Source organism: Panthera uncia, chromosome B1 (assembly GCF_023721935.1).
Source record: "Panthera uncia isolate 11264 chromosome B1, Puncia_PCG_1.0, whole genome shotgun sequence".
Lineage (NCBI taxonomy): Eukaryota > Metazoa > Chordata > Mammalia > Carnivora > Felidae > Panthera > Panthera uncia.
Window position 1 is genome coordinate 41,194,721 of NC_064811.1, and position 24,959 is coordinate 41,219,679.

At 50.4% G+C, this 24,959-nt stretch overlaps 1 protein-coding gene across 1 annotated transcript; it reads left to right on the forward strand.

Moving 5' to 3' along the window:
- The first annotated feature begins 14,031 nt into the window (after nt 1-14,031).
- RASL11B (RAS like family 11 member B) lies at nt 14,032-18,523 on the forward strand. Its single transcript, XM_049632074.1, has 4 exons — nt 14,032-14,330; nt 14,954-15,010; nt 16,134-16,210; nt 16,985-18,523. The coding sequence occupies exons 1-4, from the start codon at nt 14,189-14,191 to the stop codon at nt 17,453-17,455; spliced, it is 747 nt and encodes a 248-aa protein (XP_049488031.1). The 5' UTR covers nt 14,032-14,188; the 3' UTR covers nt 17,456-18,523.
- The last annotated feature ends 6,436 nt before the right edge of the window (nt 18,524-24,959 follow it).

Here is a 24,959-nt window from a genome sequence, read left to right on the forward strand (position 1 = left end):
ATAACGTCCCAGGCAGAAATGCTCCGGCCCATCTTCGTGTTCCTCATGCTTTGGATGTAGAATTCCTCTATGAGCTACATTCTGCTGTGGGCAACTTCTATTTTGGGGCGAAGTTGTTTCTTTATATAGAAACCTTGTCAAATCAAGTGAGTACATGAGTCATTTGTGCATATCCTGAAAGCCATCCCATCAAATTTTTCTCCTCTGCTAGTCTCTTTTCTTTTTAAATTGGAAGGGAGTATCTTGATGAAAATCCTAAATTTTCACAGACTACGGTGAGAATGGTAATCCTTTTTGGCAGTGGCCAAGCTTCACAGTCCTTTAAGAAATGATCACGACACCATTTGCATTTTCACTGACCAGGTAACCTGTATCTCTGCGGACTTGGGGCTCCGCCTCTGTAATTCACACCATAGCCTGTGATGCTTTAGACATTGCTGAATGGCCTGACACGGTGGTGCTAATCAGGGCTTGGAAAGTATTTGGTGGTTACTGTATTTCTGAGAGCTATATAAAGCAATGAGAATCAGTGTCTTTGGGCCCAGACAAGGCTTCATTCCTCTCCATTCCACTGGCTAGAGGATTTGAGGAATGGAGGGAAGGGAAGCTGGGTCTTTCCTCATAACGCAGGTGGGTAGTTATGGAGAGTTGTGATTTCCTTTTAGTTTTGCATAGTATGCTAATGAGCTGAGGCTGCGGGGAGAGGCTTTGCCCTCTGTGCATAGACCAATAAGGATGGCTAGGGTGTCCTTTGGCGACCTCTAAGGCACCCTGAGGGGAAGTTCGAGGGCAGATATTAGGTGTGCCCAATCTACTTAGGAATTTGAAACCCAAGATTCTGTCAAACAATTGGCTCAATTGTCTGAATCTTTCTGAACCTTTCTGCTTGGGCGTATTTCCTGATCACAGTATCTTGTCGAGTGTCCCAAGAGTGCTCATTCCTGGGGAACCAAGGCTGATACTTACTTCTCTCTGTTCCTTTGTTTTCTGCACAGAGGATGAGTGAGAAATGGGAACGGGCAGATGGGCGCGCTTGTAGGCATGAAAAGAAGGAAATTACCTACAAGAACATTAGCACTATCACGTTTCATTTAACTAAAGGAACTCCTAACAGTGGTTTTATTAATAATGCATAATGTCATTGGACATTGTCATCGACAATGACATTGGACATTGATGTTCCATGTTCTTTGGGAAAATGGGCGCCATGAGCTTTCTTGCTTTCAGTGAAAACACAGCGGAGATTCACTAGTTGTTCCAAGTAATTTTTAAAACTTGAATTTATTCTGGGTTATGGTCATCAGATTTCTTATCAAATTCATCATCTAGATTCCCAGAAAAATGACTTGGGTTGTTAAGACTGGAATCAGTGAAAGGGGAAGAAAATATCAGACTTTGCCCTGAATGAAAAAAGGATGATTTTTCACCTTTTCTTTTACTTTCAGCTTATATATTGCATTGAGAAAAAGAAAGAGGGTGGAGGAAACCATCCAGAGTAAGAAAGATAACATCTGATAGAGTAGCAAGGGAATATAATTGTAGAACACTAGTCCCTCTTTTTTCCCTGAGTGTGGAAAGGGGGAAATGTGGGCCATTTGCTACCATGGAAACCAACCAAAGTATGTGGGAGGGGGAGGGGAGGCCCATTCCAGGAACTTAAGGTTCTTACTTGTTTCAGAGTTAAAGTGTTCTAGTCAATAGGTGATCTTTGTGATGGCAAGGTGTGTGTGTGTGTGTGTGTGTGTGTGTGTGAGAGAGTGTGTGTATCCTTTTTATTTAATCGAGTTTCGAGTTCCAACTTGCCTTCCCTCCTACTTTGCCTTTTGAATCTAGTGATTCTGTCTTTCAGTACAGCTTCAACTAAAGGGAAAGTTGACAATTAAAAAAAAAAAATCATTGAACATCCGCTGTGTACCAGGCATAGCTCTACGTAGTGGAGACATCTAACACACACTGCATAGAGCCACTGGGTGAAACCTTATATTATGCAGATAGTTATATCTATTTCTATTTGCGTACTCAGAGATCTCTTAGAAAGTAAGCAGTTTTAAGTTTATTTCCTCCCCCTTTCAGCCAGGTCGTTTTCATTTTTAAAACTGAACGTTAAAAACACTAGTCATCCTCAACACAGATGCAGGAGACATGCCTCCTGTGTTTGCGGTTCCTTCACAATTCCATGTCACAGGCATCTGCCTTTCCTTTTCCCTTACCAGTGCTTTAGTCCTCCCCAAAGGAAAATGACAAAGGAGCCATAGATCAGGGGTTTGGAAAGCTCCTGAGTGGCGAGTCAACGTCAGTCTCCCTGGTAGGAAGCTGCAGGAGAAAAGATACAATATCAGCATAAAGGTGGGGAGTCCCCCCATCACTGGAAGCATCCATGAGTAGGCTGGACAATCTCTTAGTAGGAATATTGTAAAAAAGGAATTGGACTAGATACTTTATTGTATATACAGTTTTAGATTCATGTCAAAATTGAGCAGAAGGTACAGGTTTCCCATATATAGCCCCTGCCCCCACCTATGCATAGCTCTCCCACTCTAAACATCCCCCATCAAAGTGGTATGTTAGTTTCAACTGACGCATCACTATCCCCCAAAACCCAAAGTTTATATTGGGTTTCACTCTTGGCGTTGTATATTCTATGGGTTTGGACAAATGTATAGTGACTTGTATCCACTGTTACAATATCACACAGAGTAGTTTCACTGCCTTAAAAGTCACCTGTGCTACACCTATTCATCCCTCCATCTCTGTCCCCTCCCCCCCCCCCCCCCCCCCCCCCCCCCCCCCCCACAACCACTGATCTTTTTACCTTCTTGGTTTTACATTTTCCACAATGTCATATAGTTGGAATAAATAGTATGCAGTCTTTTCAGATTGTTTTCTTTCACTTAATAGTATGCATTTAAGTTTCCTCCATGTCTTTTTGTGTTGTGACAGTTTTTTTTTTTTTTTTTTTTTTTTTTTTGTGCTGACCGTTCCATTGTCTGGATGTACTAATATCCTTTTCAATTGTGTGTTTGTTTCTAGAGTTTGCAGGATAGCACTGATAGAGTATCCACAGAGATGAAATAAAAAGGAAGGGACAGCTTGCTTGATAGCTGTGACTTTCAGCAACGGAGGAGCGGCTGAGCCTCAGAGTTCTGAAGGAGGGATGTTGCCGATACTAGGAGTCAGTCTCAATGTGGCCTGGGCAGAGACCAGGACTCCACGCAAACAGGATGTGTGAAGGCTTGTTCGGTACAAGTGGCGGAGATCTAACTCAAACCAACTTAAAGTGACTCAAAAGTGACCGTTTTTGACTCTTATGACTGGGAATTTCAATGGGTAAGTCTGGATTTTGGGGCCTGACTTAATACAGGGCTAGAAAAGATTCCATCAGTGTGCTGGTCCCCATGCTTTCTTCTGGGTTGGTATTGTTCTCAAGCAGACTCCCGCACAAGGCTGCTGTGATGGCTACCTGGAACTTGGGGCTCACTTTCTACCAGCTGATTAATATCAGGGCAAATGAAGCATCCTTTTTTTACCAGCCAAACTCTCAGGGAGGGATTTCATTGGCCCAGCCCTGAGTGAATCCCTGGGGTTTACTGGTATCCATTTCTGAAACTAGGGACTGGTATCCACGCCCACCCCCATCCCCCCACTACCAGTCTTTCAAGTCTGGGGCTTCTCAGGATTGGCCCTCTTGACTCTGGAGTGGTGGACCCATGGAATGATACCTGTGACCTCGAGGGCGGTAGGGGTGGTCGGAATAATGGTATGAGGCCCAGTCCATTGTGGTTTGAGAGGGTCTTTTTTTCCAATCGTTGACCCAGACTGAGTCCCCTGTACAGACTGAGAAGGCTGTACGGGGGGATCCTAAAGAGATTGAGTCCCTCTCTATGGTATATCGTTGTAACTCTATTAGGGTGGCCCCTAAAGCTTGAAGTTGTTTTCTTAATCCCCTATCCTCTATTTGGTGTAGGTTTCCTGGGAGGCTCCCTAGACATGGAGGGGGCCTCCCATATATTAGTTCAGAAGGGGAGGAACCTTGAGTTCCTGGTGTGGGATGGGACATGCAGGAGGGCCAGGGGCAACAGGTCCGGCCACGGGATGTCTGTTTCCTGACAGAACTTGGCTAAGCTTCCCTTGAGGGTGTGATTCATTCGCTCTACTTTCCCTGAGCTTTGAGGCCGGTAACCAGTGTGAAGCTTCCAAGGGATGTTGAGGGAGTTGGTTAAAGTTTGCGTAATGTCCGCCACGAACGCAGGTCCATTATCACTGTGGATTGTGGCCAGTAGGCTGAACCGGGGACAGTCTCTCTCAGAGGACTTTAGCTACCTCCCGGCTCTGTTCTGTCCTGGTAGGGAAAGCTTCCACCCATCCAGAGTAAGTACAGACTATTACCAGGAGGTATCTAAATCCTCGGCTTGGCTGGTACATCTGTGAAGTCTATTTCTAGATCTTCAAAGGGGGTAGCTCCTACCCTTTGGACACCCAGCAGGGGTCGTGGTGCAGATGGGGCATTATTCCTGGCGCAAATCACACACCATTCGCTTATTGCTCGACATAACGCTGGCAGCTGGCTGATGTAGTATTGCTTTTTGAGGAGGGCCTCTAATGCAGTTTTTCTTAGATGGGTAAGTCGATGGTTTTCGCCTACTAGATGCCCTCCTAGGGCCGCTGGGAGGAAGATGCGCCCATCTAGCAGTTTCTGCCATCCTTTGTTGGTCTGGGTGGCCCCCTCGATTTTGGCCCATTTATTTTCTTTTTTAGTATATTTTGGTGGAGGGGTATCTGCCGGGGGTGTCAGGGCCATGGTAAGGGAGGGGACATTGTCCGCCTCCCTAATGACTGCTACTTTAGCTGCCCCATCCGCCAGGCGATTTCCTCCTGCCGTAGGGTTGTCTCCTTTCTGGTGTCCTTTGCCGCGTGGAACTGCAACCTTTTTTGGGAGCCAGTCGGCCTCGGGGAGTTTTAGTATTTAATATTTAGAATATTTAGTGTTCTTTATTTTTTTTTATTATTTTTTTATTTTTTAATATATTTTTTTAATTTTTTTTAACGTTTATTTATTTTTGAGACAGAGAGAGACAGAGCATGAATGGGGGAGGGGCAGAGAGAGAGGGAGACACAGAATCGGAAGCAGGCTCCAGGCTCTGAGCCATCAGCCCAGAGCCCGACGCGGGGCTCGAACCCACGGACTGTGAGATCGTGACCTGAGCCGAAGTCGGAGGCTTAACCGACTGAGCCACCCAGGCGCCCCTAGTGTTCTTTATTTTTGATGGCTTTTCCCGCTGCGGTGAGGAGATGCCTCTCCTTGTAGATTGCCCCATGTGTCCGTACAGTGGCAAAGGCGTACCAAGAATCAGTGTAGACGTTGACTCGCTTGTCTTTGCTGATGCTGAGGGCTCGGATTAAGGCATGTGATTCAGCCCGTTGGGCTGACCATCCCACAGGTAGGGCATTGGCCTCTAGGACTTCATCTGTGGTTGTCACTGCATACCCTGCCTTTCAAATGCCCTCTGTGATGAAACTGCTACCATCACGGAACAAGGTGAAGTCTGGGTTCTGTAGGGCCTGGTCACGCAGATCTGGGCGGCTGGCGAATACTTTATCAGTCACTTTAGAACAGTCATGGTCTGGTTTCCCTGCCTCAGAAGATAGGAAAGTTGTGGGGTTTAGCGTCCACACTGTTTCAAGAGTGACCCGTGGATTTTTGCAGAGGAGCCCCTGGTATTGTGCTAGCCGAGAGTTGGAGAGGAAGCGGTGTCCTTGAGTGGTCACGAGAGACGCGACAGCATGAGGGACCTTGACATTTAGTTCGTGTCCCAGGGTGAGTTTATCTGCTTCCTTAATGAGCAGAACTGTGGCCATCCTGTTGCCACTGGGTGCAGCCTCTTCGACTGCTACTGGCCTTGCCAAGGGCCAACGGTCTGCGACCTTTTCCTTCTCATGCACAAAGAGATTAAAAGGCTTTTCTATATTTGGCAGGCCAAGGACTGGTGCCTGCCCCAAGGTGGCCTTTATCTCTAGAAAAGTGGCTTTGGCCTCCTCTCTCCAGACAGGGGGTTCTCGATCTGGCCCTACCAAGAGATTCTCGCTATTGCTGGGAATCTGGGAATCCAGATTTGGCAGAATCCCACAGCCCTCAGGAATTCTCGTAGCCCCCTTTTAGTTTGGGGCTGGGGTAGGGAGGTGATGACCTTCTTTTTCTCTGGCCCTGGTGCTTTTTTCCCTTGGGTGAGGAGGAAGCCTGAGTATCAGATTTGCTGTTGGCAGATCTGTGCCTTTTTTCATGAGACCCGATACCCTGAGTCCGACAGGAGCTGGAGGAGGACCCTTGTGCCCTCTGTACAATTCTCTCGGGTATTGCTGCAAGGAGGACATCATCCACATCCTGGAGAAGGGTGCAGCGTGTGGCCTCCCTTGGCAAGCCGGCGAGGTCTCTGGCCAATGCCTCCCCAAAGAGGGCAGGCAAGTTTTTAAATCCCTGTGGGAGGCACGTCCAAGTCAGTTGTATCTGACGCCCTGTGTCTGCTTTGGTTCATTCGAAGGCAAACAAGGGTTGGTTCAGGGGGCCAAGCAGAGGCAGAAGAAGGCATCCTTTAAGTCTAGGCAGGTAAACCATCTGGCAGAGCCTGGGATCTGGCTGAGGAGGGTGTACGGGTTCGGGACCACTGGGTGCAAGGAGCTTAAACTGGTCGGTATCCTCCTAATGGCTTCTTGACTGCAAGAGTGGGGTGTTCCAGGGTGATTGGCATTCAACCAGAATGCCTGCTTCTTTGAGGCTGGTCAGGTGTTCTTGGATGCCTGCCCTTGCCTCTTGTGGGGAGGGAGGTATTGCCGCTGTCTCTGCGGTTGAGCCCCTGGGATTAACCCTACAATGACAGGGGCCCGGGTGTGGGCAATTCAGGGGGGGTTGTCCTTGGCCCACACAGTAGGGAAGGCAGTCCTGAATTCGGGTGGGCCACTTGGTTGGGCCTGGGTGCAGAATAGCCTCCATTTGGACCCAATCGGAGGCTGGTGCCTCCTGTTGGCTCAAAGGTTATTTGGGCCCCCAGCTTTGAGAGTATATCCTGGCCGAGGAGAGGGATAGGCCACTCAGGTAAGTAGAGGAATTCATGCCGTACTGTGTGGCCCCCAGGTTCACATAAAAGTCATAGTTTGGCCCCCTACTTTTATTTTGACCGTGGGCTCATGGGGGCCAAGAAGTGAGCCTGCTCCCCCTCAGTCTGAATCTATTTCTGCTAGACCTGTGATGTCTTTTTTTGCAGGGTTCTTGTGCGTATCGGCTGGGTTTTGGGGACATTTCCCTGGTTGGGACATTTATTCTTTTAATGCCCTTTCTCCTTGCAGTAGGTGCAGTGATCCCTTGCTAAGGAGGTTTTGGGCCTTCCCCCTTTTGGTGGCTGGACCTTCCCCGTCTTTTTGTCGTGGCACTCTTGTGCCACGGGGTATAAGCATCGCATAGCCTTTCATAATAATCCCTGGGGGATTTCCCTTGCTGCTGGGCATGTTCATGGGCTTCTTAGCCCCTTGTTGGATCCCCCAGAGGAGAGCCTCTTGGTACCAGTGGCTGTGGACTGGCATCTGGAGAGTGCCTGTGCCTGGCTGAGGGCACAATCTGGCCACTGGTCCAGGGGAGAGAGGATCTTCCAAGTCCGGACGTGGTGGGGAGACTGAAGGTGGCGGAGTATTGGGAACCAGGGGATTCATATGGTGGGGGCAAGTTTGGTTCTTCCCCCAGATCACCAGTGAGAATTTGTGGAGGTCGAGACTTCTGTTGACCTTCCTTGGGCCACTTTGTCAAGGCGACTAAGACCCTAGTCTGTTCCTGTTTGTTGTAGGTAAATTGCACCCAAGGGGGAGGGGTTTGGGCAACCTCTAACCAGGAGTCTGTATACGGGAACTGATCAGGGTAAACTGGGTGTCTGGTGACAACATTCCAGACACGGCGGACCATTGGGACACCTAAGGTTCCCTCCAAGGGCCATCCTACACCAAAAGTGTGCCATTCTAACTCACATAGGGTCCTTAACTTGCCGGGGTCATTTTAATTCCACAGTCTCCCGAAAACCCCTTCTTTGCTCTGTCCTGACCCCATAATGTTCCCGTGAGACAGCGTCGCAAAGACAGAGTGGTAGGGGTGCCCCCTCTAATGAGGAGACGAGTCAGATGCCCATCTGGCCGTGTCCCGAAGGAATTCAGGTGATGCTTAGCCATAGCGGTCTCAGCTTTGTAACTTACGATCAGAAAACGATTCCGATGCTACCATAGACTGTGTGCTGTTCACCACGGAATCGCAGACCCGCGGGGCCCACTCAGACTCCCTGGGCTTTTGGGGACCTTAAGGGTGCCCACCCATGGAGACACAGAATCGAATTTGACAGGCAAACCAGACCGAGTTGCACATTCACACTCACATACATACCAGAGGTTATCACATTCCCTCCCACAGAATTTCTACCTGTGAGACCACTGAGGTCTCCAGGGAGTGATCAGGTCCCCCTTCCACCCCTATGGGTGGGCCAGACTGAAGTGGGGCCCCAGGCCTTACCAGTTCCGATGGATGTCGGGTCCAGGTCCTCACCTGCCAAGTCTCCTGAGTCTGGGGGAAACTGCGGAGCGGGGCCGGCCTGAGGCGACCCAGCGGAAGACTGCCGAAAATCAAGCAGAGCTCACCTTCTCCATTGAGATTCCTTGTTCTGTCACCAGCTTGCCATTTTCCCAAACCGGTGGCAACAAAAGGCCAATGTGTTTGGGTTTCCCAGTCAGGGAACCAAATGTTACAGAACCTGGTCTGGATCACCGGGCGGAAGAACCAAGCGGCGCTCGGCGATCTTGGAAGGCAGGAGGTTTATTTCACACCAACCCGCTCAGAGGAGATCACTCTCCAGAGGTCTGAGGCCTGAGCACAAGCACGTGGGACAATTTCTAGTCTGTTACTTCCGCATTCCGCATTAGTAGTAATTTGGTGCCTGGGGCAAGTGGGGTGGGAAGAAGAATGGGGGGGGGGGGTCTTCAGTTAGGGACTGATAACTTGCCAGGGGTCATTTTATTTCCCTATCAGCCCCGTCGGCCATCTTATAACAGATTTTTCCCTATCAAACTAGATGCTCTCAGATAAGATTTGCAAGGCAGAAGCAGGGAGGACGCCATCTCTCTGTGGCTTGGTTGTTTTCTGCTGTCAGGCTCCATTGTGGAGATTCTGGGCTTTTCTGCCCTGTCCAGTCACTAGCTGTCTGGTTTTTGAGAAACAGTAGAGTGGAAGACGTAGGGCTCCCTGGGTGGGCCAGTTCCGCAGCTCTGGGCATCATTTCTGCAGGCTAGGACTCTAGGCCTTCTGACAACATCGAATGCAGGTAACTCCCCACATTGATGATTTTTCTGTATAAATTGCTAAAGAGGCGTCTGTTTATTGGATCTAAACAGGCGGAGTTGACAAAAGTCTAAAACATAGGTCTGGATGCTCAGGGAGATCTGATTTGAGAGCAGCCCTTGCTGACGTGAGCAGAGGAAAAGGTCATTTGACTTCCCTGGGGCGTGGTCCCACGCAAGAAGGGAGGAACACACGCTACTTCTGGGGCTTTTTTTTTTTTTTTTTTTTTGTCAATAACTGTGCCTGTCCTTGGAAATCACCAGGACTCTTCCCTCTGAAGGTCGGGATTCTCTCAAGGTAAGGTTTTTGCTTTTAACGTTTATTTATTTTTGAGACAGAGAGAGACAGAGCATGAACGGGGGAGGGTCAGAGAGAGAGGGAGACACAGAATCTGAAACAGGCTCCAGGCTCTGAGCACTCAGCACAGAGCCTGACGCGGGGCTCGAACTCACGGACCGCGAGATCGTGACCTGAGCTGAAGTCGGACGCTCAACCGACTGAGCCACCCAGGCGCCCCAGGCTTTTGCTTTTATTACCGAGCACCTACTGTCTACTGGCCAATGCTGTTTCCCCTGCAGACTAACCCATGTCAGTCCACACTCCCCACCTCTGAGGTCTCTTTCACACTCGCTCAAACAGATGCATACGTGCACTTGCACACGCGCATGTGCCTGTACACAATACACAACATTTTCAACGACTTGAATTTTTTCACATTCTTCCTTGACTCCCACAATCCAGGTGTTTTGATCCATCATGTAATCGTCTGGCTCCCGAATTTTCCCTCTCAAAGCATTTTCTCACATTGTATTGAAATCGCTCATTCACTTCTCTGTCTCCCATGTTAAATGTAACTGCAGTGATGGCAAAGACCGCGTCTGCCTTGTTTGCCGGTGTAGACCCAGGACCCGGCATAGTGCCTGCTATACCCATGCCCAGACATTTAACATTGAATTTATATTCTTCTGTTCTTTTCTTTTTAATTAAAAAAAAATTTTTTTTTTTACATGTATTTTTGAGAGACAGAGTGAGAGACAAAGCACAAGCAGGGGAGGGGCAGAGAGAGGGAGACACAGAATCCAAGCAGGCTCCAGGCTCCCAGCTGTTAGCACAGAGCCCGACGCGGGGCCCGAACCCATGAACCGCGAGATCGTGACCCGAGCTGAAGTTGGACGCTCAACCGACCGAGCCACCCAGGAGCCCCTATATTCTTCTGTTCTAAGGGCTTGCAGAAATTGGATTGTCTCAGAAGCTCTCAGATGAAAGATCAGCTCTAAAGATCAAAGGAGGTGATAGAAACTCCAGGTGCTGAGGCAAAACTGGGACTTGGCAAAATGTTTCTTTTCCTCCCTAGGTCTCTCGTGTTCCCCACCTCCCATCCTCATCTCTTTTAGCTCAACTGGAACAAACAAACAAACAAAACAGAGAGAGAGCAGTTCAGACCACTTTGCTGCATTGTGTCACAGGAGACCATCTCACTGTGAACATCCTGGCTATTTTCTATGTTATTCATCCTTCTTAGACTTTGGCCCTGTCCCTTATATGATACGTGGTCTTAGAGGAATTTTTAAGCTAAGACTCTGTTTTCTCATTTGGAAGCATGGGGCCTTGCAGATGGCCGCAAATTCCTTCGCACTATTCCCATCTTAAGGTGGGATCTGTGTCTCTGCACCTTGACCAATGGAATATAGCAGAAGAGATCTGTTGCACAGCCCTTAAGAGACTGGCAGCTTCCTGGGGTGCCTGGATGGCTCAGTAGGTTAAGTGTCTGGTTTCGGCTCAGGTCATGAATCCCCCCCCCCCCCCCCCCCCTTCAGGAGTTCAAGCCTTGCATCTGGCTCTGTGCTGACAGCTCAGAGCCTGGAGCCTGTTTGGGATTCTGTGTCTCCCTTTCTCTCTGCCCCTCCCCTGCTCATGGTGTGTCTCCCTCTCTCTCAAAAATAAACATTTAAAAAAAAAAGAGAGAGACTGGCAACTTCCACTTCCTGTCTTAGAATACTAAGGGAAGCTACCCGCCATGCTGTGGGGGAGCCCGAGCTAACCACAGAGAGAGGTCAGATGGTGAGAGAGACGCCAGCTAGTTCCAGCTGTCCCAGCCACTCCAGCTGAAATGCAGATGTGTGGATGAAGAAGCTATCTTGGACACCCAGCCCCGATGAGCCTTCAGATGACTCCAGCCAAAGCTGCCATCCAACTACACAACATGAGAGGCCCCAAGCGAGGACTGCCCAGCAGGGCACAGTCAGCCCACAGAACCGTGAGCCACTAAGGTCTGGTGTGGTTTACTAAGAGCAATACAGAATTGCAAGTGGAAGTAATGATCATATCTACCTCCTGGGACTGCTGTGAAGGTAAAGTGAGATTCTTATATGCTGAATCCCTAGTCTGCTGCCTGGAATAAAACAAGCTTTCAGTAAGTATCAATTCCCCTGCCCCTCCCCCTTCCTTTTTATCAGTTCTACCCATTTCCAAGAAGGGGTAACTCTCAGTGCCCTTATCTGAAGCAAGCAGGGTGGAGGTGGGCGATTTGCTAGGCGTTTTTTTGTTGTTTTTTTTTTTTTAATTTGAAGAGCTCCCTTTTCTTTTTCTAACTTTCTCTTGTGTCTTTCTTTTCTGTGTTCTTTAAAGCACAGCCAGATCATTTAGACCTAAAATAAGAATACCAAATCCAGCCTTTTGTGTGTGTGATTTTTCAGACAAAAATCATAGGTTTGGTACAGGCTCATGGTCATGAAAATCAAGCTCCAGAAGCGAAAATGATCCAAAGCAAAATTCCCCTGACAATTTTTGTCATGTCTGTGTATGAGTGTGCATGTGTGTGCAAAAAGCAGTTAAAAACTTGATGCAATTATTTAACGATGTAAGCATCATAGAATTACAGGCTTCTTCGGGGGAGCGGTTAAAAAGTACATGATTCCCTGTAATTATAGTCTTGCTATGTTTGCTTTTATAGAAAACAAAATTCAAGTTTGATTTAAATCGCGCAGAAAGACCTCATGCATATCGGAAATGCTCTTTTTCCTTCCAACTCAAATGGCAAATTAATTTCATTCTTGTGATCTTCCTAGAAGTCAACCTTTGATCATGTTTATTGCCAAGGTTGTGTGTCTTAGTAAAGCTTCCCCTCCTCCACTTGCTACCAAGGCAGTTTGAGATTACCCCCTCTATCTCCCCGTCGAATTCCCACAAACACCTAAACGGAAAGGCAAGAGGGTTCATCTCAGAGTCAGAGCTGGGTCAGTTTAATGAACTGTCAAATACCTGGTCAGTTAAGTTCAGGGCATGCGGGGCAATCAAACTAGATGCCTGACACATATAGATAAAAGAATGGGTTTATTTTACTTTTTGTATTTAAATCTTTAGTGGAGGCCTGGACACAAAGCCACACCATTGGCTGCCATATGCCCCCAGGATAAAAGTCTCTGGAACAGCTGGGGGCCCACAAGGTTAGAACAGTGGGGAGGAGAGCCGTTAGCCGAGAGAGGGAGTGTTTGGTGGCATTCTGCAGTCTGTTCCAGCTACAGAATGTCGCCCGGATGGGGCCTGCCACTGAAGACTTCCCCTAAAAAGAACGTAAGGGGCTTGAGCTTGGGATTTAATGAGTGCCAGCCCACGTCTTCCTTGGCATCAAGTCAGTTAACCAAGAATCTTGCCTTTCCTTATAACCACAAAATAAGGGCTGCGGACCCTTTCCGGGTTCGGTCTCCCAACCCAGTCGGTATCCAGAAACAGCTGGGGTTACTGTTTTCTTTCCATTTCACAGCTCTCTGAGGAGGTGTGACTGTGTGTGAAGCGCTAGAAAGCTTGTTCTATAATTACCTTCTGATTTGCCTCTGAGCGCGCAGTACACCCACCCGACCGGCTGTGTGTTCACGCGCTGCGTGTGTTCACGACCCTGCGCGCTGGGGTCGGAGAACGTGGGTCAACAAAATGGGTGACATTACTTTGTCCCAGTGGTAAATGTCACATCTCAGGGCAGCGGATACGGGGTCTTTGTAACTAATTGCCATCACAGCCAAATCTACGATCCGGACGCACTCAAGTCAGTGCAACCACGCCTCAAATGAAGGAGACTGCACGGGGCCAGGCAGCAGGACGCGCGCTTTCCGACCCCAAGCGCTCACACCCCCGAGGCCCTGGCCAGCACGTTCCCCACCGCGCGTGGGCGTGGGCGTGCAGGCCGGAGGCCCCGCAGCGTGCTTTGAGAAGCAGGCGCACGGGATGGGCACTCGGGGGGGGTGGGGGGCTGCCCAGGATCTGCTCTTGGAGGGCCCTCGTCGCCGCCGCCGCCGCATCCCCCGCGCCCGCCCGGAGGCCCAGCCCCGTCCGGTTCCCGGAACCCGAGGCGCCCCCAATCACGCAGCCACAGCATCGGCCGCGTGCCCGCTCAGCGGGACCCCGGTCGGCACCGGCGCTGCCTTCCTCCGCGGCCGCCACTGGCTGCGCCTTCGGCTCGCGCCCACACGTTGCCCAGTCTCGGGTCCGCAGCCCCATTTTCCGCACGCCTCACGGGGCCCCACACTGGCTCCCGGCGCCCCTAGGGGCTCGGGACGCGCTGAGCGGCGCCGGGGGCGGAGCCTCGCGGGGGCGCCCCGGGATTGGCCGCGGGAGGCAGAGGGCGGGGCGAGCCCCGGAGAAAACAGCGCGCGCGCAGCCCGGAGGCCGTCCCAGTCCCGATCTGGAGCTAGTCCGAGCAGCTGCGCGGCTGCGCTTTGGTGCCTTTATTCCGCGGACCCCTCGGGCAGGGTCCTCCCACCGACTTCAGCGCAGCACACGCGTCCTCCCGCCCCGCAGGTGCCGCGTGGTGCAGCCCCGGCTGGAGCGGCGATGCGCCTCATTCAGAACATGTGCACCATCGCCGAGTATCCCGCCCCGGGCAGCGCCGCCGCCGCCGACTGCTGCCTGGGGGCGGCGGGCCGCCGCCTGGTCAAGATCGCGGTGGTGGGGGCCAGTGGTGTGGGCAAGACCGGTGAGTCTTCGTGCTCGGCAGTCCCCGGGGCTGGACGGGGGCGGCCCCCTAGGAGTTGCGTGTGACCGAGGCGTGGGGGAGAGGTGGGAGCTGCAGCTGACCGCCTGTCCCCTCTCCTGATCCGCTGCCCCTCCGGAAGGACCTGAGCCAGCCTTGCTTCCAACTCCCTTCTTGGACAGATGAGGGAAACGGGGATCCTGAATGGCCAGGCCACCTTCTGGGCACCACCGGCGCAACTGGGATTAGAACTTTGGGGGTTTTGAGCCTCTGGCAGTGCCTGGAACTGAAAGGGAGCTTAGTGAACGGAAGCCCTCCTGGAGGACTTTAAGGTTGGGAAAGACATTCGTCTCTTGGAAGGCTTAGGTGTGGCTCAGGCGGGCTCAGAGGAGGCGGGTGGGCCAAATGACCCTTCCAGCTGGACAGAGCCATAATTCATGATGCCTTCTAGCCCCTCTCCGTTGTGTCTGGAAGAAGGGTCAAGGAGCTGCAGGGTAGGAATTTCACTTGGTGGCCGCCCGTCTTGCTTTCTCTGGGAGAGCTATTTCCCGGGCTGGGGGTGGGGTGGAGACCAATGTAACTTCTCATGCCAGAGTGAACTCTCCTTTTTCTCTTCTGCCCTGCAGCTCTGGTGGTCCGCTTCCTCACCAAACGATTCATTGGTGACTACGAAAGGAACGCAGGTGAGCAGATGCAAAATTTGGGGAGAGCCCTCTCAGCTTGCACAGTACTGCGGGGTCTCCCAGGCAGGCTCCTTCACAGTGACAGTCTGGGCGACAGGATCCTGCCACTTCCAATTTTGCTTGCCCCCTCCTGTGCTCCCCCCCCCCCCCCATAACTGCCATCTGGCCTCATTCCATTCCAAGCCCATTCATCATTTTATCAAGTGCCTGAAAGTATTCTCCTTGGTATGTTTTAACTATAGGGACCCCAGTTGGAAGCACCCTTTGTACTCAAGAGCCTCCCCCTTCAAAACACTCCTGCAAAAGTCATAAAAAAAAAAAAAAAAGATGGCCAACTCCTCCCCCCACCCCTCTCCCTCTCTGTTGGCTGCCTTTCAGAGGTGACCTTTTAAAGCAAAGGCCAAAGGAAAGCAGTTGTAAACCTAAAGTTCTTTTTTCTTAACAAAGAAAAAATAACTGGATGGTAGAATTTGAGGAGGAGGGCTCCCGAATAAATGAGAAGACACTATTTCAATGTCTCTGATTAAGGATGGCCACTGGGGAGGCTTAAGGGCTTTCTACCTATGCTCTGTTAGCAAATTGCTTAAATCCTTAGACCATATTTAGTACCTAAGGGGATTATTCGAACTGTGCTGCATAAACCATCCCAAGATAAGGCATTGCAGCCTTCTGCTTTGATGTAGATTTGGCTGCCATCATGTCACGTTTTTATTCCAACTGATAGTTGGCTGTGCATTTACGAACAATATTTGCCTACCAAGCTATTGTACTTAATGATTAAATTTACATCAAAGAGTAGTGAAGTACTAAAAGAAAAACAAATGCCATGCATGCTGAACAAGAAGATTTACTTCAAGGAAATACTTTAGATATGGAAGAAATTCGACAAATCAGTTTCAAAATCCTGCAAACCTTGCCTTGGATTTAATAAAGCCACAAATCTGGGGTTAACATTGCAGTTAAAAAAAAAATAACTGAGATGAGCTCATTAAGTAGAATAAACTATAGCTTATTTTTGTGCATTGGTTCAAGTTAAATTGTCTTTTCTATTTAAAAAATCCCACCATGTTTTAAAAGTTGTACAAGAAGGAAAAACTTTTTTTTTTTTGTTTTGCCTTTACAGGTAATCTCTATACCAGACAAGTCCAAATAGAAGGTGAAACCCTGGCTATTCAGGTTCAAGACACGCCAGGTATTCAGGTAAGAAGCTCTGAGGTTCGGAACTAAGTCAGGCTGTGGAATTGTTCAGTTCTCAGGATGCCTCATGCTAAAGAGGAGAGAAATTTGGGGGAGTCCCATCTAGGCCTTTCCATGTTGCTTGTCACTTCCGTGTTATTTGGCCATTGGTCAGTCTTTGCCTGGCTTAATTTGGGAGATTTGGCTCAGGGGCACAGATCTTCTCTTAGGCGGATTCTGTCTGGGAGGAAAGACCAAACCACGCTTGGAATTGGCAAAGTTTCCTTGCTGTGCTTAAAAAGAGTGGTTTTTACATGTGTGTATTTGGTATTAAAAATCAAACATTTAGGTGTAGTCTGCAAATGCTTGGGATCACTTTTATATTGTGGAAAGTTACTCTATAGACAAAAGAGCCATGCTGGTGTATGTGTGTGTTTTTTTCCCTCTTGAACTGGGCAGTTCTCCAGGTTTAAATGCTTCCAGCTCCTATCTTTACTTCCCCAGACTTACTGTCTAGCCAGTTAATTTCCCATTTTGTGCAACTACAAAGTCTCTCCGCACGGAGTTCTCTGCAGGTCAATTTTCCACTCGAGTGTGGTGAGCTGCACTGTTATTTATTCCAACCGTGTGCAGCTGGATCAACATAGCGTCAAGAAAGCCGGAGTGTGTGTGGATATAACTTGTTGATGGCCTGCAGCCTGGCGTTACCGTCGAGGGCGCTTTTGAACCCGCTGCCCAGCCAGGCCAGGGCTCTTTCCGGCCCTCACCATTCGCCTTGCTGTCACCCCTCTCTTTCAGGTCCACGAGAACGGCCTGAGCTGCGGCGAGCAGCTGAATCGGTGCATTCGCTGGGCAGACGCCGTGGTGATCGTGTTCTCCGTCACTGACTACAAGAGCTATGAACTCATCGGCCAGCTCCACCAGCACGTGCAGCAGCTGCACCTGGGCGCCCGGCTGCCCGTGGTGGTCGTGGCCAACAAAGCTGACCTGCTGCACATCAAGCAGGTCGACCCTCAGCTCGGACTGCAGCTGGCCAGCGTGCTGGGCTGCTCGTTCTATGAAGTGTCGGTCAGCGAAAATTACAACGACGTCTACAACGCTTTCCACGTCCTGTGCAAGGAAGTGAGTCACAAACAGCAGCCCAGCAGCACACCAGAGAAGCGGAGAACCTCCCTCATTCCCAGGCCCAAGTCCCCCAACATGCAGGACCTGAAGAGGAGGTTCAAGCAAGCCCTCTCTGCCAAAGTGAGGACTGTCACCTCCGTCTGAAGCAGGGACACTCGGGGGGGTTTGGTCTTCCCAGGAAGAGGGCCTGAGGTTCTTGCAGCACAGGAATGATGGGTGCTGGCAGTCATTCACGGTTCCAGCAGGAGCCGGAGCAGAGCGGCCAGGAGGGTCTGTGGAACTGCTACAGAAACTTCCGTTCTGAGCCGGGGAGGGGGGGACAGGATTGATGAGGCTGGAATGAGCCCACTGAGCCACTCTGAGTATGTGAAATGTGCTCCACGTCTTTTCCTTTGGAGTGGGGAGGGCGGCGTAACCGCTTTGGATTTTGTTCTTGACCTTGTAAATGAAGGTCAGTTGTAGTTTCCGCAACTGTATGGATGTGGTTGATGGTGGGAACGAGAGAACAGCTTAACCACTCCCAGCCTTTCCACGTTTTCTCTCTTCTTTCTTTTTTCCCTTTTCTCCCTCCCCCCCCCCCACCCCCCCCAAGAGGAAGGACTGCTTTTTCTCTTACCAGTCTGATTCGCATCTCTGGAACACTGTTCCTTACAGGATGCCTTTCTAACCTGAAGGACACCCGAGATTTCTTCTTTAAAGAACAAGGAGGAAAATACTACCCCCACCCCCAATAAAGGGTGGGGTTTATGGGCCAGATGTTATGTATATGGACGGACATCCGGAAGCTTATATGGCTTGCAGGAAGGGCTGCTTCCTCCTGACACAGGAGGAGTATGTTCAGTTGAGCATGTGTTAAATGGTTGAGAACTCAAACTCTTCAGCCCCAGACTTTGAGTAATTGTGAGACTGTATAATTTTTTTTTTTTTTTTTTTTTTTTTTAGCTGTTGCATCAGGTACAGGAAAAAAAGAAAACCGTGTTCATTGATTTTGATGTGATTTGTGTAAATGGCACACGGCAATGACGTTGGGTTGTTTCCTAGGCCTGGCCGAGTGTGGCTTAAGTACGGAAAACACTGTCTTACAGCGAGTGCACGGATACAGGGGCGACCGCCAAATCCCGTACACAGACGCACTTTAAGAAGCCACTCATGCTTTGGCTTAAACTGTAATTAATTTATTTTATGTACAATAAATCTCATTTTAAAAGCGTAGACCTCTGGCTTGGTCTCCATTGAAATGTTCACTTTCTGTCCTTCAGACAAAGTGTCCCTCAGTGACTTGTCCTTACTGGGCACTTTGAGTGAGGCGTTACGGCTTCCTAGGGTTACCTCTTGGTTTCACAGCCAACCGATGAGATGCCTTCTCTTCACCCCCTTTTACAGAGGAGGAAACAGGCTTACAGACCAGCTAACCAACTTGTCAAAGGCCCCACCCAGCCTGGGAGCGCTGGAACTGTATTTTGCCGCTTTCTAGTCAAGAGTAGCGTGTCTCCTATTCATTTCCTTCACGACCCTCCAGGCAAAGCGAAGACAAGCGTCCAGCTCTGTGTCTTAGGCTGTTAGGACAGCTCGGCGAAACCTGGAAGATAACACGCTTCTGTACAAGATAACGGCTTCTCTCTAGACACGTGGCTTATTTGGCAAACTCCCTGGGGTATGGTGCTTTCAAAAAACGTGCTTTGTTCCCATTGTAGAAGCTCGGAGCTGTTGATCTGGGGCTGGTCAGGAGCCCTTCCCGCGTCTGCTGCTGCCACAAACGTAAGTGCCGAAACCGCCGGGCTTCTCTCCCCTGCTTCCATCTGGGACTGGGAGACCTTTCATGCAGGCCACGTTGAGTTGCCATCTTTACGGGCCCGCAACAACACCTCTGAGGAGGGCCTTCACATACATGGACTCATTGAATCCTCAGGGTACCCCTGTGAGGAGGGAGGGGAGGAAATACCACCATTTACAGGTGAGGAAAACAGGCTCTGAGTTTCGAGCGATGTCCGCAAGGTGGCACAAAGGACAGGAGTCAACGGCTTCTGAATGTATGCCATGTTCTTATTTCTTCATAATGTTTCATGCACAGGGCACTGCTTGGCCATGGGACCAAGGCAAGCAGTCAAAATGGCCAGCTGTTGAGGGCCTACTGCGTTATGGTGCCAGACTTCCAAATCTCTTTTCCCACAGGATAGATATCCTGCCTGCTCTTGACAGGGCTTCTGGTGACACCCCAAACCTGCCTGATATGGAGGGCAGTTGTCCACACTTACCCATAACCTAACCTCTGAGAAGGTGATGGGTGTGGGGGGGCAGGGCGAGGAATGGTATTCGCGTGAGATTCTAAAAACGCCTCAGTTCAAAGGCACTGACCATCATCTCCAAGGGCTTTCTGCTTGCTTTTGGTTTCATTCGTTTTCTGTGGTTCTATTAACAATGTCCAGTGACCAAGAGGTTAAACTTTATATACCTAGCAGAGGTCCTCTACCCATGTTCTGGAATTAACGAAGACACAAAGTTTTCCTGGGGGCTTTATCTCCGAAAGGTGCTGAGTAGCGCTGCCCCGCCATCAATTTACGGGCACACCGTTGCCTTCCCCACCCCCGTCCATCTGCTCTCCGAGCCTGCAGGCGTCTGGGCAGTCCTCTCCTCCCTGTGAGCCTCACGTCCTGACCTCCTGTCACTTCATGGTTGCCCCTCACTTTCCCACTATGCTGGACTCCGTCGCTCTTTACCTCGGAAGTTAGGGTGGGAAGGGGGTCTCAGAGCTGCCCTCCATCCAGGGGGATGAAGTGTCTGTGAGAGAGACCCTGCTGGGAAACCTCCCAGGTCCCAGTTCTGCGCAGCGTCTCAGGCTAACTTAAATATTTATAGTTCTGGAAGGAACACACCATATTTTCTCCTCACGAATTTAGCTTCATGTTTCATTACCTTTGCGCATCTCTTTCATTATTAGTGTTTCTTAACCCCTCTGTGTTGGTTTTAACATTTCTGAACTGCAACCATATGGCACTGAGAAACCGCGTCTCCCTCGTAGGACGGGGACCGCCTCCTTGGCCACCAGGGGAAGGAAAGGGAGGGATCGGTGGTGGTGGTGGTGGGGGGGTGATGGAGAAAGGAAAGGAATTAAAATTCATTGAGCATTTGTAATGTGCCCGATTATAAATGCTCTCCTTTCATCTTTTGAAGAGTCCTCTGAGGAAGGTAATACTAGCACTCCCATCTTAAAGATGCGGAAACTGAGGCTCAGGGTACATCACCTGCTTGGGCCACACAAGTAGTAACAATGAATGTTCCTGTTTATTGAAACCCGTGTCAGGCTGTAGCAGGTATCGGAAATAATGTTCCCCACACCAACCCCACAGACGACTTTTAGTCCCTTCTACAGGTAGGCGGAAGGGAGGCGCCGAAGAATGAAGGAGCTGGTCCAGCTCCTAAGGAGCGGATTCAGGACTCCCCCGCCCCCACACGCCCGTCTGGAGCCACAGCCCAGCTCCTGGGCAGCCGGCCCAAGCTTCCCCGCTCCCCTCCTCCAAGCAAAGTGCCCTCGGGTGCTCTCCTCTTCTTTGGCGGACCCTGGTCCTCCCTGCCCGGGCCCACTTTCCTCCATCCCCCTGTGGCAGCCCTGGGTTTGGGGCTCCTCCCGGCCCCAGGCCCCCTGGCCAGCCACATCTGCTGTGGCCATCAGCCTGGCTCACTGGCCTCCAGTCCCAGCTCGGTAATAAAGACGCAGGCAGGGGCTGGGGGGGGGGGGGGGGGGGGGGGGTGTGGGGCAGCACCAACCACAGCCCGTCAGCCTCACGACCGGATCCGGGCCTGTCTTGCTGTCTGGCTTTCCAGTTTCCTCCCCGCCGCAAATCAAAACCATTCCGAGCGCTCTGCGGCCCGCCGGCTGCGTGGTGTGCCGGGTGGGAGAACCTTCCTGCCTTCCCCGGGGCTCCTGCCAGCCCCCAGCCTGCTTGGAAGGTGGGCGTGCCCACGGCGCGCCCCTCGTTCTGGAGACACGGGCCACTTGGACCCGAGGGAGAAAACAAAGGCGTTTTCCGAAAAGGCTTGTGGGCAGATCCGTCACAGGAGAGCAGTTGGGTAACTCTTGGTCCTGCCCCTGCAGGGGTGAGGTGTGGGGATTGCTCCGGACTCTGCCGGTAAATTAACACAGGCCCTCGGGGGATGGCCAAGACGGAATCATAGGGCTTTATTTATTACAGTAACTGCACTAGGAGACCTGATGTTTTCTGCACTCCCTTTAGAAGTTTCCGGGAAGTTCTTACCGTCCTCCTTACTTCCCTAACTTGGTGTGAAGAGAACAGGATTAGGGTTGTTACTGATTGTGGCAAGATCCCAGCCACCCCCTCTCCCTTCTCAAATACCCTCCATCATCTGGTTTTGTCTTTCTTTTTTTTAAAAAAAAATTTTTTTTAACGTTTATTTTATTTTTGAGACGGAGAGAGACAGAGCATGAACGGGGGAGGGGCAGAGAGAGAGGGAGACACAGAATCGGAAGCAGGCTCCAGGCTCTGAGCCATCAGCCCAGAGCCCGACACGGGGCTCGAACTCATGGACCGCGAGATCGTGACCTGAGCTGAAGTCGGACGCTTAACGGACTGAGCCACCCAGGCGCCCCTGGTTTTGTCTTTTAACATTCCTTTTGAGAGAGAGACCAAGGAGTTTTTTAATGTTTCTTAAGGAGGGATGGCAGACATTTATAATACTGGAGTATTTGTTACTGAAATTCTGGTTCTGCTAACCAAGGTAATATAAACAAGAGTGGTCTTGAGGGGAGCTTGACGGAATTCTTTGTTACTGGGATAACACTGGAATGGAAGGGGCCCTGGTGTAAACAGAGCCATTTCCATAGCCCTGGCCCTCTGGGGACAACCTTTGGCGGACACGGCCCCTGGGGTGCTTCCAAACGCTCGGCGTGCCCGCGCTGTTTGCCGCAAAGCGGACTCCAGACGGAAGGTTCACCAAGGCAGAAGTCAATTGCTGCACAGTATTTACACCTCTATCAACTGTGTTTGGAGAGAGTGGCCTGTGAGGTCCTTGGCGAAGGGCCGCATCTGTGTGTGCTCGTTTTGTCTCCGCCAGCCAGAGTTCAGGTGGCAACACTCACACCCAGGCCCGAGAGAGAAGAAACCAGCACGACAGCCCGGCCGTCTTGTAAGCCACCTTCAGGCAGCCCAGATCCCTTTAGAATTGGTACATTGGCATGTGGTTGAATCGGGTGTCAGCCTCAAGGAGGTCAAGCTCAGGATCCACCCAGACTTCGGGGCTAACGTTCACTCGTGATGGAGAAGCTGCTGTCGGAGAAAACATGAGGCCCCGAATGAGCCATCATTAGACATTTACCACCAATAATGGGGATTCCTACAGGCTCTTGGCCAGCTTTGCCATGTGCCATGTCCTAAGTGCTTCACACGGATTTATGATTTTACTTCTCACGCCAACCCGATGAGGTCGGCCCTATGATCGTCCGATTCCACGGTCCGCTGAGAACCGAAGAAGTGAACTGCAGCGTGGAAGAGGTGGGATTGGAACCCAGGCCATCGGCGCCTGGCCTCTGGGCGCTCCTGTCTTGGAAATCTGTGGCACCAACGCGTTCTTCCTCCTCTATTTCCTCATCTCGTGGCTCCCAGCAATGCCTCTGAACTTTCTCTTCGTTTGACATTATTCTCCTGTTGAGACTTTATCATGTCGCGAGGAGACCTCTTTGCTGTCCTCGCTGGTAAAGGCCCAGTCCTTGCCATCACGTGCTAGCTGCTGTGTCGGGGCTGGCTTCCGTCCACAGCAGCTTCTCTCGTGAGGTAGGTAGCTTCCGTGAGCATGCGTAATTTCCAAATGGAGGCACCGAGGCTCCGCGAGGGCCACAACCGCTGTTTGTGAGCACAGAGGAGACCGAACCCAGGGAAGACTTTGGAACTCTGTTCACCGACCTTCACAGGAGGTCAAGAACACAGTCCCTTTCTCCCTTGTCCTCTCCCACTCCCCGGCAGTGAGCACAAGAAGAAGGCGACACCAAGGAGGTTTTAGGAGGTTCTAACAAGGGGGCCGACGTGCCATTTCCTGAGTCCCTTCTTTTTCCTTATCTGACGAAGGCCCTTTGCAGGATTTATACCAAGTCTCCATTAGGTTCCTGCTTTTTTAATGCAAGGGACGGGGTTCTGTCCTGTGTCTCCTACCTTCTTATTCAAACCAAATTCCGGCCACCGTGAACTTCCTCTTTTCTCCAAAGCCTCCCACTACCTGATTGCCTGTCTCGCTCAGTTCCTCCAACCAGTGACCACAGAGATGGAAAAAGATGGTGATAAACCTAACTTGTGACATTCCCCGCACACAGAGACTGCCTTTGACCATATTTAATATAGTCCTGAGGGCATCTGGGGGGCATGGTAAATGCTAATGGACAACATTTACAATCAGGAACGTCTTTCTTTTGTTAATTCCAGACTAGCAGCTTTTGAACATTCTTTTTTTAGAGAAAAAATTAACTTGTAAGAATACATTAAAGCCTCAAAAGTAGTACACAACTACATGTTTGCCGTGAAGAAAATTCGAACCACACAGAAGTCTACCAAGAGTGAGACTCCCCTCCCCCTTTTCTTAGCCCTCCCACCCATACTCCTTCCCAGAGGTAACTACTTGTTAGCAGTTTGGTTTTTGTATTTCCAGAAAGTTTCCTTTGCATACGGACATATGGTTTACCACTTAACCTGGAGCAGATGCTCACACAGGGCGGGGGCACCGGGAGAAGGCCCAGCTGCTTGTTCTGTGAGAGCCACAGAGTCAGGGGTGCGGCTGGCTCCTTCAGGAGCATGGCCCGGAACCTAGCAGGGTGCCCGGGACGTGCCTCTCAGTATTTGGAAATGAATGAATGAATGGCTGAACAAATGAATGAATGTACATTGAGACAGAGAACAGGGTACATAATTTTTTAATTTTAGAAAATAGCGATGTCTGCTTTGATGATCATTTCTTTTGGGCTTGCCATTTGCTTCCTTAGTCAAGTTCAGACTTCTGGGTTAGGGGAATGAAAGAAGCATCTGGGGTCTCCGTATTTCAGCACCATGAAAGAACCGGTTTCAGGTGGAAAACACACTTGGATCACAAACAAACAAACAACCACCCCCAAGACATCGGTGTCTATAAAAACTGCTTTGATTGCATCTCAGAATGATTTCCAACTTCACAGTTTTTTCCTAAAATAACATTATCTTACAGAGAACTAGAATCAGAGGCACGTGAGGGTTTTGATCTACCTTTGACTTCCTCTACCTGTTTGGCCCTCTCTCGAACTGTTTGTCAGCTTTCCCTCTTTATTACAAACATCTTTTGGAGATGCCAGAAAGGTCCGTGAACCACACACCTGCGAGCGTGTGGATTAAGCAGTTGCTTTTTGCCAGAGTTCTTAAACAATTTCACCGGGTTTTTCTGATATGACCAGAAGGGAAAGTTAGGCAAACAGAAAAGAGAGCTCTCTATTTCGACAGCAACACTACTGAATACAAGTCCCAGGGGATGGGGTTCCAGTCTCGACTCCCTGGACCAGGGGATCTTTATGGGGCCTTCCTTTGGGAGGGGAGGACACCTTTTACAGGCAGGGACAGGCCTCCAGTCAGCCTGTCTCCCACCTCTGTTCCGAGTAGACACGTGGGCCGGCCTGGTGAGC

Bases quoted from the DNA above. Each gene is read 5' to 3' on its own strand.
- RASL11B (XM_049632074.1), top strand. From the start codon at position 14,189: ATGCGCCTCATTCAGAACATGTGCACCATCGCCGAGTATCCCGCCCCG. The intron at 14,331-14,953 runs GTGAGTCTTCGT...TCTGCCCTGCAG, and splicing joins CAGTGGTGTGGGCAAGACCG to CTCTGGTGGTCCGCTTCCTC. The intron at 15,011-16,133 runs GTGAGCAGATGC...TTGCCTTTACAG, and splicing joins TGACTACGAAAGGAACGCAG to GTAATCTCTATACCAGACAA.